At 41.0% G+C, this 14,909-nt stretch overlaps 1 protein-coding gene across 1 annotated transcript in view; it reads left to right on the top strand.

The window, feature by feature from the left end:
- Window positions 1-14,909, top strand: part of rxfp2b (relaxin family peptide receptor 2b) — a 114,067-nt gene that overhangs the window by 85,737 nt on the left and 13,421 nt on the right. The window contains exons 12-16 of the mRNA XM_059964123.1: window positions 240-311; window positions 400-471; window positions 827-898; window positions 7,601-7,830; window positions 9,076-9,486. Coding sequence (XP_059820106.1) covers window positions 240-311; window positions 400-471; window positions 827-898; window positions 7,601-7,830; window positions 9,076-9,486 — 857 coding nt within the window. The remainder of the gene's footprint in view (window positions 1-239; window positions 312-399; window positions 472-826; window positions 899-7,600; window positions 7,831-9,075; window positions 9,487-14,909) is intronic.

Here is a 14,909-nt window from a genome sequence, read left to right as displayed (position 1 = left end):
TTTCTTTTGATCACAATTTAAAATCTATGCATCCTTTTTATTTAAAATCTTGTTTGGTTTTGTTAAATAAGCTAAACATTGTTGCTAGGAATCAATTTTCAGTAATCTTAAAAGTTATTATTTTGTTTCTGTGTGAAAATTTATTTCCAACCTTTATTTAACTATGAACTTATTGTGCTTTGTTGAATAAATAATGTTACCTGCAAATTTCTGATAATTTTATTTTGTATTTTTATCAGGGAATTGTCTTCAAACAAGATTCAGGAACTTCCCAAACATTTATTCAAATATACTAAATTACTGAAAAAATTGTAAGTAAATCCAGTTAACATTTCTGTGATTGGTGTATTATTATTTACTTAAATTCTGACATTAAATAATCATATTAATTTATTTTAGGAATATATCTGACAATCCAATCAATTTTTTTCATCTTGAACAGTTTGACAATCTCAAACACCTTCAATCGCTGTAAGTTAATTTAAGAATTATATCCCTATTCCATTTGTAAAATAACATTGTGTGTATCTCTAAGATACAGCTTTAATCTAATCAGTTACCTAATTTATGTAATTTGTCTTGCGTTCATCACATGCACAAAATACATATGTTCAAAAAAGCGAGCAACTGGATGGAATTAATGCATTGCTTTCAAAGCAAGAATGCTATGCATATATTTCACAAAACTTCAGAAAAATATTTGGTATGTAATTGTGCAAGTATACTTAATAAAAGAACTTACCTTACTAAAATTTCCTACCTGTTTATTTGCATTTTGCTGAATAATGTCTTTTGAGAGATTAATTTCTTTATTTTAAATTGACAGTGGAATTGAAGGAATAGAAATTACAAACATAGAAAGCAGGATGTTCAAATTCATGACAAATTTAGACCATATGTGAGTATGCAGCTGAAAATTTACATTGTAACCTTTCTTGGATAAGTATGTTATTACAAAGCAGGTCTGATTTAATTATAAGTGATGGAAACTGAGAAAGAAATCACATATTTCTTCAGCAGTCTTCCAATTAGTGACTTGTTGGCTAAATAGAAGAAATATTTTTTGTGTCCATCAGTACTTTCTTTGGTGCTTACTTAAAATGATAAAAACAAATTGAGAAATCACCAAAGAAATTCCTTGCAAGTTACTTAGACTGTGACAATTTGTTTCACCAGTGCATTCTTTCTCAGCCTTCATTCGCTGCTTTGCAATGCTATTTTCAATCGTACTCCTTTATTTATTGAATTCTTGCTAGATGCCAGAGCAGGGGACAGGGAAAATAAAGGCACACCCCACAACTCAGCCTCGTTATCCTTATCCCCCCCCCCACAGTAAACCAATGATCATTACACAAAGTTTTTTTTAGGTGCTCACAGACATGCTTAAACTCAGTACAGACTGGTGAAAAGACTGGTCACATCATCAAATCAATATTTTTCTCAATCTTTCTTATCAGAGTCTGCACCTCAACTTCAACAAGCTTCTACTGGAGTAGAGCTAATCTACAGAAAGAATAGGAACACATGTCACCTCTACTCCCGATCCATGAGATGAAACAAGCTTGAAGATCAGTACTGAAATCGCTGTGGAGCTCATGGTCCTTTGAGCAAAAGTGAACCCTGATCTCTTTTACAATTCTGAGACTGCTGACTGGAAGCACATGAAATCTAGAGATTTGATGTACCTCCAGCCCACACCAGTGCTGCCTCTTCAAAATCTTCTAAATCCACAGGCAAGCTATGTGACAACATCTGTATCTTCCACCAGGCCAACGCCACTATTGAAGCCTGAGTTGCACTTAGCCAGTTCCAAAGGGCAGGCCGCATCATTCATGTGTCCAACACGAGGTTTCCATACACGAGGAAATCTGCAGATGCTGGAAATTCAAGCAACACACACAAAATGCTGGTGGAACACAGCAGGCCAGACAGCATCTATAGGAAGAAGCACTGTCGACGTTTCAGGCCAAGACCCTTTGTGCAGCTTCTTTCTATGGATGCTGCCTGGCCTGCTGTATTCCACCAGCATTTTGTGTTACGAGGTTTCCATAGTCTGCGAGAGAGAGAGAGAGAATGCGCACTGTGTGGGCAAAGGAAAATTTTCAGGATGTTGTAAAAGCCTTGTTCCCAAAAAGGTCATGCATATTCCTGGCCTAAAATAACTTAAACCAAAGAAGTAGCATAAGGGATGGCATTGAAAACCTTGGGTATATTTGAAATGTGGAGAAACTCAGTGTAAATGGTGGGAAAAGTGCACCACCTCCCAAGTTTCCCATTCTGTTAAGCACTTAGTTTTCCACCTATGGCAGGGCCTATGCATCCCAATTTGGCACATCAACCACCTCGGAATTTAGAAATGGAGTGGGAGCAAGCCATCAAGTGTTCATGTCTGTATTTGATTGCTCTTCAAAAGGTAATCACATTCCAGTTCCTGCATTTGCCTTGATTCTTGGTGGAAATTTTCTGGGTCTTTGCAATATTGTTATCTAGTCTTTAACAAATATTGTTTTTTTTTCCTCTGTCCTTAAGTTCAATGCAATTTATGCAAGTAGGAGCCCATGGTATTACAAGAAAGAATCTAGCATGGATAGCAGATTGGCTGACTGGCAGAGGGCAAAGAATGTGAATAAAAAGAGCCTTTACTGGTTGGCTGCCAGTGGTTAATGGGGTTCACAGGGACCAGTTTTCACATTACATGTTAATAATCTAGATGACAGAATTGATGGTTCATTAATTCTTCAATTTCATGCAAGTTGGTGGATTATCCAAAGATAGGTGGAGGGGCAGGTACTGTTGAGGAAGTAGGTAGTCTGCAAAAGGTCAGTCAGATTAGGGGGAATGAGCAAAGAAGTCACAGATGGAATAGAACATAGGGAAGTGGATAATCATGCACTTTGTTAGAAGGAATAAAGGCTTAGACTATTTTCTAAATGGGGAGGGAAAGGTGCAAAGGGATGGGAAACAGTGCAGGATTCCTTAAAGGTTAACTTGCAGGTTGAGTCAGTAATAAGGAAGGTAAATGCAATGTCAGTACTCATTTTTAGAGGACTAAGTATAAAAGCAAGGATGTAATCCAAGGCATATAAGCCATTGGTTGGAGAACTTTAGGAATATTGTAAGCAGTTTTGAGCCCCATGTCTAAGAAAGAATATGCTGCAATTGGAGAGGGTCCAAAGGAGGTGTATGAAAATTGTCCTGGTTATGAAAGGGTTAACCTATGATGAGCATTTGAAGGCTCTGGACCAGTTCTCATTGGAGCTTAGAAGAATGTGTGTGTATGTCATTGAAGACAACCGAATATTGAAAGGCTTGGATAGAGTGGACATGGAGAAGATGTTTCCAGTACTGAGAGTGTCTAGGACGGGGGTCGGCAACCCGCGGCTCCGGAGCCACATGTGGCTTTTTTACGTCTGTGCTGCGGCTCCCTGTTGCTTTGGGAAATAATTGGTTGTGGCGACCCTTTTCCTGGCACATCCGAAGCGACTCACAATTAGATAGCATACGGGGGTTTGCGAGCACAGAGCTTTGGAGCCTCTGCGCCATGGGGGGCAGGTTGAGGGAGGCTTAAAAGTGAGGCTGAAGATTTCGAATAAAGTTTTTTCCTTCGACTGCAGTTACCGACTCCGTGTCGTAATTTTAGCGCTGGGTGTAGCACACCGCTACATGGTCAGTATTTAATTAAAATGTATTTTATGTTAGTTTGTTAGTTTTTGAAATGTAAATCTAAATTTGAAGATTATGGTGATCTTGTACAATCTAAATAAGACGTTGTGGCGACCCATTTCCTGACACATCCGAACCGGCTCAGGCTAAGGGAGATAGCCTACGGGGGTTTGTGAGTACGTGTCTTTTGCAGCATCCGCGCCCATGGGGGGCGGGTTGAGGGAGGCTTAAAAGCAAGGCTGTTTAGTTCGAATAAAGCTATCTTTGACTGCAGTTTACTGACTGCGTGTAGCACACCGCTACAACGTGTTTTTATCGCTGGCTGTCCAGAGGGGAGGTGCTGAAACGCTTTGTTGCGTGTCTGGAAGAAGTGAAAACTTTCCTGGGCAGCAAAGGGCTCAACTTTCCTGAGCTGGAACAGCCAGAGTGGCTGGAAAAGCTACACTTCATGGTAGACATGACAGCGCACCTGAACACGCTGAACACAGCTCTTCAACGTGGTAAGGACGTACAGCCCTGCACATGTTAGAGGATGTTTTGGCATTCGAGCGCAAGTTGACGTTGCTTGCCAGAGATTTACAGAAAGGCACATTGTCTCACTTCCCCAATTTGAGAGAGTTCAAACAAGGTCACGACATAATAAATTCGGAGTATTTACATTCTGCAATCATCGCAATGCAAACATCGTTTGGGAAACGCTTCTGTGAGTTCAGAGAGGAAAAAAACACATTATCCTTCCCGGTCACTCCCCTAAGCATCGACCCATCCCTACTGAATACGACTGCATTGTCAGGTGTGAGTCAACCTGACCAAGTATGATAAATATTTTAATTGCCTATTATTTTACGTATATTCATATGTTTTCATTGTTCAGTGAAATAGTCCTTTTATTTTTCAGGTTGTCAGCTGGCTGACGTTATTTTTGGTTTGCTGCTGGCGGCAAATTTAAGTTTGGCGTTTTTCATAAATACAAGAAGGACTCAAATAGACGTTGAGTATTTTACTTAAAAGTAACCTTCAACCCAACGTCTTTTTTTTCGGAGGTCAAAATGTTTTTGTTGCATGCAGAAATGTAATTTCGTTTTCTCTGCAGGAGTTCATCAATTTCATAAATGCAACACATTATAGTTTGTTTATACATAGCATAAAGGCAAAACAAAACGTTGTATGCAGTGTTATTTCATTTTAAATGTCAAACGGGGTTTTGCGGCTCCCAGGGTATTCTTTTCTGTGGGAAACGGGTCCAAGTGGCTCTTTCAGTGGTAAAGGTTGCTGACCCCTGGTCTAGGATCAGAGTGCATAGCCTCAGAATAGAAGATTAAAACAGAGATGAGGAGAAATCTCTTTAGCTGGAGGATGATGATTCTGTGGAATTCGTTGCCACAGATGGCTGTGAAGGCCAAGTCATCAGGAATATTTGAAGCAAAGGTTGAAAGGTTCTTGATTATTAAGGATATCGAAGGTTACAGGTAGAAGGCAGGAGAATGAGATTGAGAGGGAAAAAAATCATCTGCGATCAAATAGCAGTGCAGACTCAGTTGGCTGAGGGGCCAAATTCTGCTCCTACGAGCCCATAAGGGATAGGAGCAGAATTAGGCCAATTGGCCCCCATCAAGTCTTCTCTGCCACTCCAAACTCACCCCACTACTCACCAGCTTTCTCTGCACCAATACCAACCTCACACCATTATAAAGTCCACTGGCAAGGTGGTGGTGTTGTAGTCTGGTGGACTGACCTCTTCCTTGCAGAGGCTAGTCAGCAGTACTTGGTCTTCTTCTCTTACTTACCTCTTAACCAGGACCCCACTGTGAAGCATCAGGCCACTTTCTCTTGCACCATTACTCACCACAGTGCTTCTCAGGATCTTCCTCTAAAGCCTTCAACCTCAATGTTCCCCAACCCCACACTCACTGCTTCTAACTCAATCCCCAAGATTCACAAACCAAGTTGCCACCAATAGGCCCATTTGTTTCTGCCCACATCTGCCCTATTGAACTCCATCACATCACCCTCTTATCCATGACTCCTTGCATGTTCCCTACCACTTCAACAACTTTCAGCTTCCAGGGTCTGGCCATCTCATATTCACAATGAATATCAAATCCCTGTACAGTTCTATTACCCATGAGGAAGGCCTCAGGCTTTCTGCTTCTTTCTGGATAACAGGTCCAAGTAGGTTCCCTACACAACTACCCTCTTCCATCAGGCAGAATTGGTACTCACCCTCAGCAACTTCACTTTTCGCTCTTCCCACTTTCTCCAAACCACAGGTGTAGTCATTCATGTAGGATCTGGTTAATCCTTCCTTTTCATTGGCTACATGAAGCAATCTATATACCAAGCCTACTCCAGAAATGATCTCCAATTGTTTCTCTACTGCATTGATGGCAGCATCAGTCCTGCTTCCTGCACCTGTGGGAGCTCATTAATTTCATTAATTTATCTACTAACTTACACCCTGGCTTCAAGTTCACTTGTCCATCTCTGACACCTCCCCTTTATCTCCCTATCTCCATTTTGGGAGACAATTAGCCACTAACATCTTCTACAAACCCACTGCCTCCAATAGTTACCTCATCTACACCTCTTGCCCAGTTGTCACTTTCAAGAACTGAGGTACCTCCTTTCAGTTCCTCTGTCTCCACCGGATCTGTTTTTCTGAAGAGGACTTCCATTCTAGGACATCCTATGTGTCCTTTTTCCAGAAAATAAGGCTCCCCCCTCTGCTATTAATTCAGTGCATTGTTTCCATTCTCCCCAAAACTGCTCTCACCCCATCCTCCCCACCCCTGGACACAACAGGGATAGAGTTCCTCTTATCATCAATTATCTCATCTTAAGCCTTTACATCTAACATATCACCACTATTCAGGGCTCCAAACAGTCCTTCCAGCTGAGGCAGTTAACATGTGAATCCATCAGTGTCATTTATTGCATCCGGTGCTTTTGGTATGCCCTCCTCTATATCAGTGAGACGTGATGTAGATTAGGGATCACTTCATCAAACACCTTCACTCCTTCTGCTTTGACAGCAGAAATCTCCCAGTTGCCAGCCATTTTAATTCTAATATCCATTGCCATTCTTCTTCTTTTGCCTGTTAAACCATTGGCATTTAGGACAGCAATGAATGTCCTCTATCTCTGACAGCGTACACAACTTCCTTCATCGTGTCAGTAGCTTCCTCTCTTCCTCTTGTTTGCTGTCAGTCATGCAAGTCCTGGGTGGAGACTCAGGAATACCATCATACACAGATTCATTGCTGTTTCCATAACAGTTTTGTTTGACCAGACAGGGTTGTTAGCCCTGAGCTGAATCTTCAAACCTGCAGGATCAGTGGCCCACTCTTAGTCTGGCCTTTACCTTTTGACCTGTTTGCATGGGTAATCCTACCAAGAGACAAAGCATAAAGCCTTGACTCCAGCCAGCATACATCTCTGGTTCATTGAGGCATGCAAGCCTCCAAACCATGACAAGCTTGTAGCTTCTTCGAGGTCCTATTACCATTCAAGCACATCTATCCTCCGCCTCCTCGAATGCTGAGTTGAGGCTGGATGCAGATTATAGGAGCATGACCTCATATTCAGCCTTTATAGTCTCCAACCTATCAATATGAACATAGATTTCTCTAACTTACAATAACCACACCCCTGTGTCCACCCCAACCTTTGGTTTCCCTTAATCCACTTGCCCCATCACCCATCTCTTTTCCCTCCCCATAAACTGAATCTTAAAATTCGCACACCACTTAAGGAGGAAAACGTACCATCATTTTTGATTACTAGTTTTTATTCAGGAAAAAAATTTTGTACACTTATTCTTTTAATCCCACTTTGACCCGATAAGCAGTTCCTTTTCTGACAACATGAGCAATACTATATCAATTAACATCTGGACATGCTTCTCACTGTATTTTATCTGTACTCCTTATTTTCACAGATATTTCCATAAATTCCAATACTGTGCATATTCTCCTCACGTACGGGGCTGTAAACCAAGTACAGATGGCATATCTTCTTTTGAAGACCTACTAGCAAACATTATCCTCAGAGTTTTTGTTTGGATCATAGCTTGTCTCACGTGTTTTGGAAACCTTTTTGTCATTTTTATGAGGTCATTTATTCAAGCTGAAAATAAACTTCATACGATGTCCATAAAAATTTTATGCTGTAAGTATTACCTTTTGGTTTAAAGTGTCTTATAGTTGTTGTTGTAGAATACACCTTCTGGGGCTACTTGGACACATCTTCAGTGATGAACCCGGGGTCGTAACATAGTAGATAAAGCTTTATTCTTTCAGCTCTTTACATTAGCTTGCCATCTATCACTGAGTAAGACAGGACCTAATGTCCACATTTGATGCAGTGTTTTGGAAGATGCCAAAAATAGATTTTGACTTACAAACACTGGAATTCAAACATTTAGTAAAAGAAGGAAGCAGAGATACAGATCAGAATAGGGATATGGTGCATTAAAACATGCTGCATCCTTCATCTAAGAGGAACCTTAAATAACTTTGGAAACTGGTAGGTCAAGTGCAAGGATTGAATACTTGAAGGATAAGAGTGTCAGTAGTCATACCAAGAAACAAACAATTGTTTTAACCAGGAGTTAAGAAACTTATTTCCCATAATATTATCTTATGAACAATGTCTTAATTATCACTGATTTAATATTGGTGCACATCTAGTTAACAATAGTCAGATTGTAATAGAACAGATATGGAAGTAAGAAAGGAGTGTCAGTTTCCAATGATTTAAATTTAGTTAAGGGTGACTTCACTGGAATTTGCACTGTACTACCGTTGTGAAACAACAGATTTTATGATATATGTCAGTGTTAAAAAACCTGACCCTGATCTGACTCTGATTCTGCCTTTGAGTGCATGAGGGTAATCAGCAATAGTAAGTTTGTAAAACAGTGTAGAGCAAATATGTGCCCTTCCTGTGTACAGAAGAGGGATATAAAAATGTGACAATAACAGGAAAAAATACAAGCATCAGCTTCTGAAAATTATCAAAACAGTGCCTAAGATTTTTTCAAATATAATAAGTGGGTAAAATTTATGTGAGAACTTTGAGAGCGAAGGTAATTGGAAATTGGAAAACAATGGACTTACTTAATAGCTGCTTTATATGCTCGGGTAAATTCATATGTTCTTAAGAAACTAATGAGATTAAATTTAAGCAAATCTCCAGAACTGTTTGCTCTATAAGCCAATATATTAAATAAATCTTGAAGAAATGTTCCCAGGGTACAAGTCATACATAATAAGCTCAATGTATCTAGGGAACCTCATAGGTCATGCAAATTTGTACAATTTCTGTGTTTTATAGCAAAGTTTTCAAATTAATTTTGCTACAAAATGTAACATATAACTAAGATGTGTGTTTTGCCTCTCTTTTACATTCAAGGTGCTGATTGTTTGATGGGAATATATTTATTCTTTGTTGGAATTTTTGATGTCAAATATCGTGGGGAGTATAACAAACATGCACATCGATGGATGGCAAGTGTCCAGTGTCGAATGTTGGGATTTCTGGCCATGCTTTCTACAGAAGTTTCAGTTTTGCTATTGACTTACCTGAGCCTGGAGAAGTATGTTGTCATTGTCTTTCCATTCAGTAACATCAAACCAGGAAAGCAACAGACTTTGATAATACTCATTATCATTTGGCTAATTGGATTTATTATTGCTACAATTCCACTCTGGAATGAAGATACGTTTGGAAACTATTATGGAAGAAACGGAGTTTGTTTTCCTCTTTATGCAGACCAAATTGAAAAGGATGCTGCAAAAGGCTATTCTATTGGAATATTCCTTGGTATGAAATTTTAAATGTTTTAATGATTAGAGTCATAGAATGATAGAAAAGTACAGCACAGAAACAGGCACTTCAGTCAATCTAGTCTGTGCTGAACAATTTAAACTACTTACTCTCATTAACCTGTACTGGAACATAGCACTCCATATCCCTACATACATGTACCTACACAAACTTCTCTTAAATGTTGAAATCAAGCTCACATGCACCATTTGCGCTGGTAGCTCATTCCACACTCTCATGAACCTCTAAGTGAAGAAGTTTGACCTCCTCTTTACACCTTTCACTCTTAACCCATGACCTCTAGTGGTAGTCCCACCCAACCTCAGTTGAGAATGCCTGTTTGCATTTACTCTATCTATACCTCTTATAACCTTGTATACCTCTAACAAATCACTCCTCAATCTTCTACATTCCAAGAAATAAAGTCCTAACCTATTCAATCTTCCCTTATAACCCAGGTCCTCCAGTACCAGCAACATTCTTGTAAATTTTCTCTGTACTCTTTCAACCTTATTTGCATAATTCCTGTAAGTAGGTGACCGAAACTCCACATAATATTTCAAATTGGGCCACACCAAACCTTAGACAACTTAAACATATCATTCCATCACCTGAACTAAATACATTGATATATGAAGGTCGATGTGCCAGAAGCTTCCTTTATGACTCTATCTACCTGTGACACCACTTTCAATAAATTATTGATCTGTGTTCCCAGATCCTCTGTTATTCCGCACTCCTCAGTGCCCTACCATTCACTGTGTAAGACCTACCTTGTTTGGTCCTATTGTTACGTATCCCGTAACTGGATAACTCACCAGCAAAGATAGAGAGGTCCGTTGGAGTCTGATGGCACTATTTTCGAACGTTTTATTCATAAAGGGGGCACAAAATTAAGGTTAAACCAAACATTCAGAACATATACATTGGTCAAACTCAATCTAAAGCGCGGGTATAGCAATAATCATCATTAAGAAATAATCTCGACTGTTGTCTAGGGGATAATATATTGTCCATTGGGAATAGAAAAGTCACTCAGAAGTCTGCAGCCTTCAGTCTTTTTCGGGAATCGCTGGGTTTTTCGTGTTTCAGAGGGAGTGAGGAGAAAACGGGAAAAACTTGCCCGGGTCTTTGACGAAGCAACTCCGTTGAATCAGGGGAGCGTTGTTTCCCTGTTATTAGTTCAAAGTCCTTCTCGGTATTATCAGCCACCCGCTCCCCAGGCAGAGAAGTTACGGAGCGCACGTTGCTTTTGACTGGCTTCCAGCTATCACGGGAGCGTTGAGCGATCGAGTCCTTCTGGTGCGTCTCCTTCTCTGGGGTACTGCCTTCTGTAGTCTCCTTTTATCTTGACTTGCAGAGTTGTAGATGTCCATCAAAGTAGGGTGATGCAATCCCCACCCAGTTGTTACATAGCAGGGTCATGCCCTCAGCACAGGTGTCTCTAAGAGCCATGGCCAAAACCGTTGCATTGTCTCTCATTTGCCTGGGTCCGAGACCCGAATTAATAGTGCTCTTGAGATTCTCCGGAAGGAGGGGGCTGCTCCCGCCCCTTCGGCCCCTCAGAGCTGTGGTACATTCATAACACTACAAAGTGCAACTCCTTGTACTTGTCTGCATTAAATTACATCTGCCACTTTTCAGCCCATTTTTCCAGCTGGTACAGATCCCTCTGCAAGCTGTGAGTTTTCCTCACTGTCTACTACAATCTTGGTGACATCTATATATTTGCTGACCCAATTAACTATATTATCATCCAGATCATTGATATAGATGATAAACAACAACAGACCCAACACTCATCCCTGTGGCACTCCGCTAGACACAGGCCTCCAGTCAATAAGGCAACCATTTATGACCACTCTCTGGCTTCTCCCTCAAAGCCTATGTCTAATCCAGTTTATTATCTCATCCTGAATGCTAAGAGACTGAAGCTGACTAACCAGCCTCCCTATCGGGATGTTGTCAAATGCCTTGTTAAAGTCCATATAGACAACATCAATTGCCTTGCCTTCATCAACTTTCCTGCTAATTTCCTTAAAAAACTGTAAAGTTGGTTAGACACAGCCTACTATGCACAAAGCCATGCTGTCTAACCTTAATCAGTCCATGTCTATCCAAGTACTCATATATCCAGTCCCTTAGAATATCTTCCAATACTGTACCTTTTCCACTACTGATGTCAGGCACACCTATAATTTCCTGGTTTATTGTTAGAGCCTTTCTTAAATTGAAGAATAACATTAGCTATCATCCAATCCTACAGTACCTCTCTTGTTGCTAAGAATGATTTAAATATCTCTGCTAGGCCCCGTGCAATTTCTGCACTTGCCTCCCACAGGATCCGAGGGTACACCTCGTCAAGACCTGGGGATTTATCCATCCAAATTTGCCTCAAGATAGCAAATACCTCCTCCTTTGTAATTAATCTGTATACATTCCAAGAAGTCAAAGTTGCTTTGCTTCACTTCTATAGACTCCATCTCCTGAGTAAATGCAGATGCAAAAAAATCTATTTGAGATCTCCCCCATTTCATTTGGCTCCATGCATGTATTACCATTCTGATCTTCCACAGGACCAATTTTGTCCCTTGCAATCCTTTTGCTCTTAACATATCCATAGAATCCCTTAGGATTCTACTTCACCTTCTAGGTCAGGGGAACATTTTCGACAAAACCACCACATCGGAGCAAAACCAAGAGTTTATCATGAAACAAGCACCTCTGCCTTTTGCCTTTTCCAAATCAGCAGCTTGGTCCTTTAGGCAAATCGAGAAGCCTTCCAATCTGGCATGCTGGAGGAAAGCCACATCTCGCTTACACATAGAACACATCAATCTCACATTTCCCTTCAATACAGCTATCTTGCCCTCAGGTCCTCAATTTTGTTCTCCGGCAACTGCATACTTGCTAACAAAATGCTGGATAGAGGGGGCCTTATTCCTTTGTGTTTCAACCTGGCTTGGAGTAACCCCCCTCCTGCCTTATTTCTGGCCATGGAAATTAATCTTTGTCCACTTAAAGATGTATTTGCTTTGTCCGCTGAGTCCTTCAGAAGATCATGAATTCCGTAGATCATTAAGTTGATTTAAATGTGCATCGCTGAAAGGTAAATTACATGCTGCAGAGTAATTCAAATGAGTTACAAACTTACATGCACTTTATGACCCCAAGAGAACAATCTGTGATATTATTGGTTCGTGAAGGACTTAAGGATGTGTAGATGAAGGCTTTTTGAGAATGAAAATGGTGTCGACACCTTCTTCTAGAAAGGAAGGACAGCAAGCAACAGGCTTGGTATAATTTTTGTGTGCCCTTTTGAAGCAGGTGTGAGCATCCAGCTACAGGAGTGGGATGATGAAGATGTCCTTGAACACTCCAGCCAATTGATTAGCCAGCATTATTAGTGAAATACATCAATGTTTGACATTGAAAATAATGAAAAGAACAAGAACAATTCTTATACTGCCTTTGACAAAATTCCTGCTACAAATAATTTAATCCTTTTAGGGCACTTAACTATAAGTGCTGGTTGAGGAAAGGAAATTTTGGGATAGGCCAATTTCTGATGGCTCTTTTCTATGTGCAAAGCGTGGTAACATAGTCACAAACATAATCTTCAGAGTAAGCAACAGATGCAAAACAGCTTTGAGAAAGAGTTATCACCTTGAAATATTTTGTCATTCTCTGCTCACAAATAAAGGCCAGAAAGAAAAAGATAACTGTCTCAAAGCAATTGTTATTAACCCCACCACCTATACTACATGGAACATCCACCAACATACCTTCTCAGTATCCAAAGAACCCATTAAAAATTAAAATCTGTAGAAGAGATCATTTTTAACTATAGTGTAATTGCTGATTATAGTAACTTAAGGGTGATATTATTGCACAACACACACAGTTGGTTAGCATGCATATTTTTTTTAAAGCTGTCATTTAAAACGTGATTAAGTTGACCACTGACATGCAAAATACTTATGCTTCTGAAATTGATCTGCAGAAGTTACCTCCCAACATTTGTCTGCATGATTTGTGCAAAATTTTGGTATGCTATAGACCTCATCAATAGCAAGACATAGCTGGCTTTCTTTCTCTATCTATCTCTCTATTGACTGAGATACAGCATGGAGCCACATCGCCCAGCAATTCCCCTGTTTAATCCTAGCCTGATCATGAGACAATTTACAATGACCAACTAACCTACCAAGCAGTATGTCTTTAGACAGCATGGGAGGAAAGGGGCATCCAGAGGAAACCCACACGGTCATGGGAAGAATGTACAACCATCATGAACTCCCTCAGCCCCCGATGATCCTATGATTTCAGTCTGAGACTGATGTACAAACAGCCTTCAGGAGGGTAAACCCATGAAAAGAATCTGGTCCAAACTGGATATCTAGCCAAGTACTGAAAACCTGTGCTGATCAACTGGCTGGGGCACTCACTGAGATTTTTCACCTCTTGCTTCAGCAGTCTGAGGTACCCACCTGCTTCAAGCAGCCTTCAATTATTCCGGTCCCTAAGAAGAATGTGGTAACCTGCCTCAATGACTTTCATCCAGTACCATTTACATCCACTGTGATGAAGTGTTTTGAGAAGTTGATGATGAAACATAACACAAAAATACAACTGCAGATGCTATGGATCAAAGAATATGTACACAACACTGGAAGAACTCAGCAGGTCAGGCAGCATCTGTGAGAAAACAGTAGCCAACGTTTCGGGCTGAGACCCTTCCCCACCACCAAGCACATCTTCCCCTCCCTACCCCTCTCAGCTTTTCGCAGGGATCGTTCCCTCCATGACTACCTGGTCCACATGTCCCTCCCCACAGAACTCCCACCTGGCACTTACCCCTGTAAGCGTAAATGCTACACTTGTCCCCACACCTCCCCCCTTACCACCATTCCAGGCCCCAGACTATCTTTCCAGGTGAGGCGACACTTCACCTGTGAGTTTGCTGGAGTTGTCTATTGCATCTGGTGCTCCCAGTGTGGCCTCCTCTACATCGGCGAGACCCAATGCAGATTGGGGGACCGCTTCGTCGAGCACCCACGTTCCATCCGTCACAATAGACAGCACCTCCTGGTTGCCACCCACTTCAACTCAGCCTCTCATTCCCATCTAGATATGTCCATACATGGCCTCCTCTACTGCCATGATGAGGCCAAACTCAGGTTGGAGGAGCAACACCTCATGTACCGTCTGGGTAGCCTCCAGCCTGGTGGTATGAACATTGAATTCTCCAATCCCCTCCCCTTCCCCCCCTTTATCTTTCCTCTGATTGGTTTTCCACCTGGCGCCTCTAAGCCCTACCCCCTCCCCATCTCTATTACTGGGCTTCGACCCTCTCTTCCCCCCCATTCCTAATGAAGGGTCGGCCCAAAATGTTGGCTACTCTTTTCTCAAGGATGCTT

Source organism: Hypanus sabinus, chromosome 3 (genome assembly GCF_030144855.1).
Source record: "Hypanus sabinus isolate sHypSab1 chromosome 3, sHypSab1.hap1, whole genome shotgun sequence".
NCBI lineage: Eukaryota > Metazoa > Chordata > Chondrichthyes > Myliobatiformes > Dasyatidae > Hypanus > Hypanus sabinus.
This window is presented reverse-complemented; position numbering and strand designations above follow the sequence as displayed.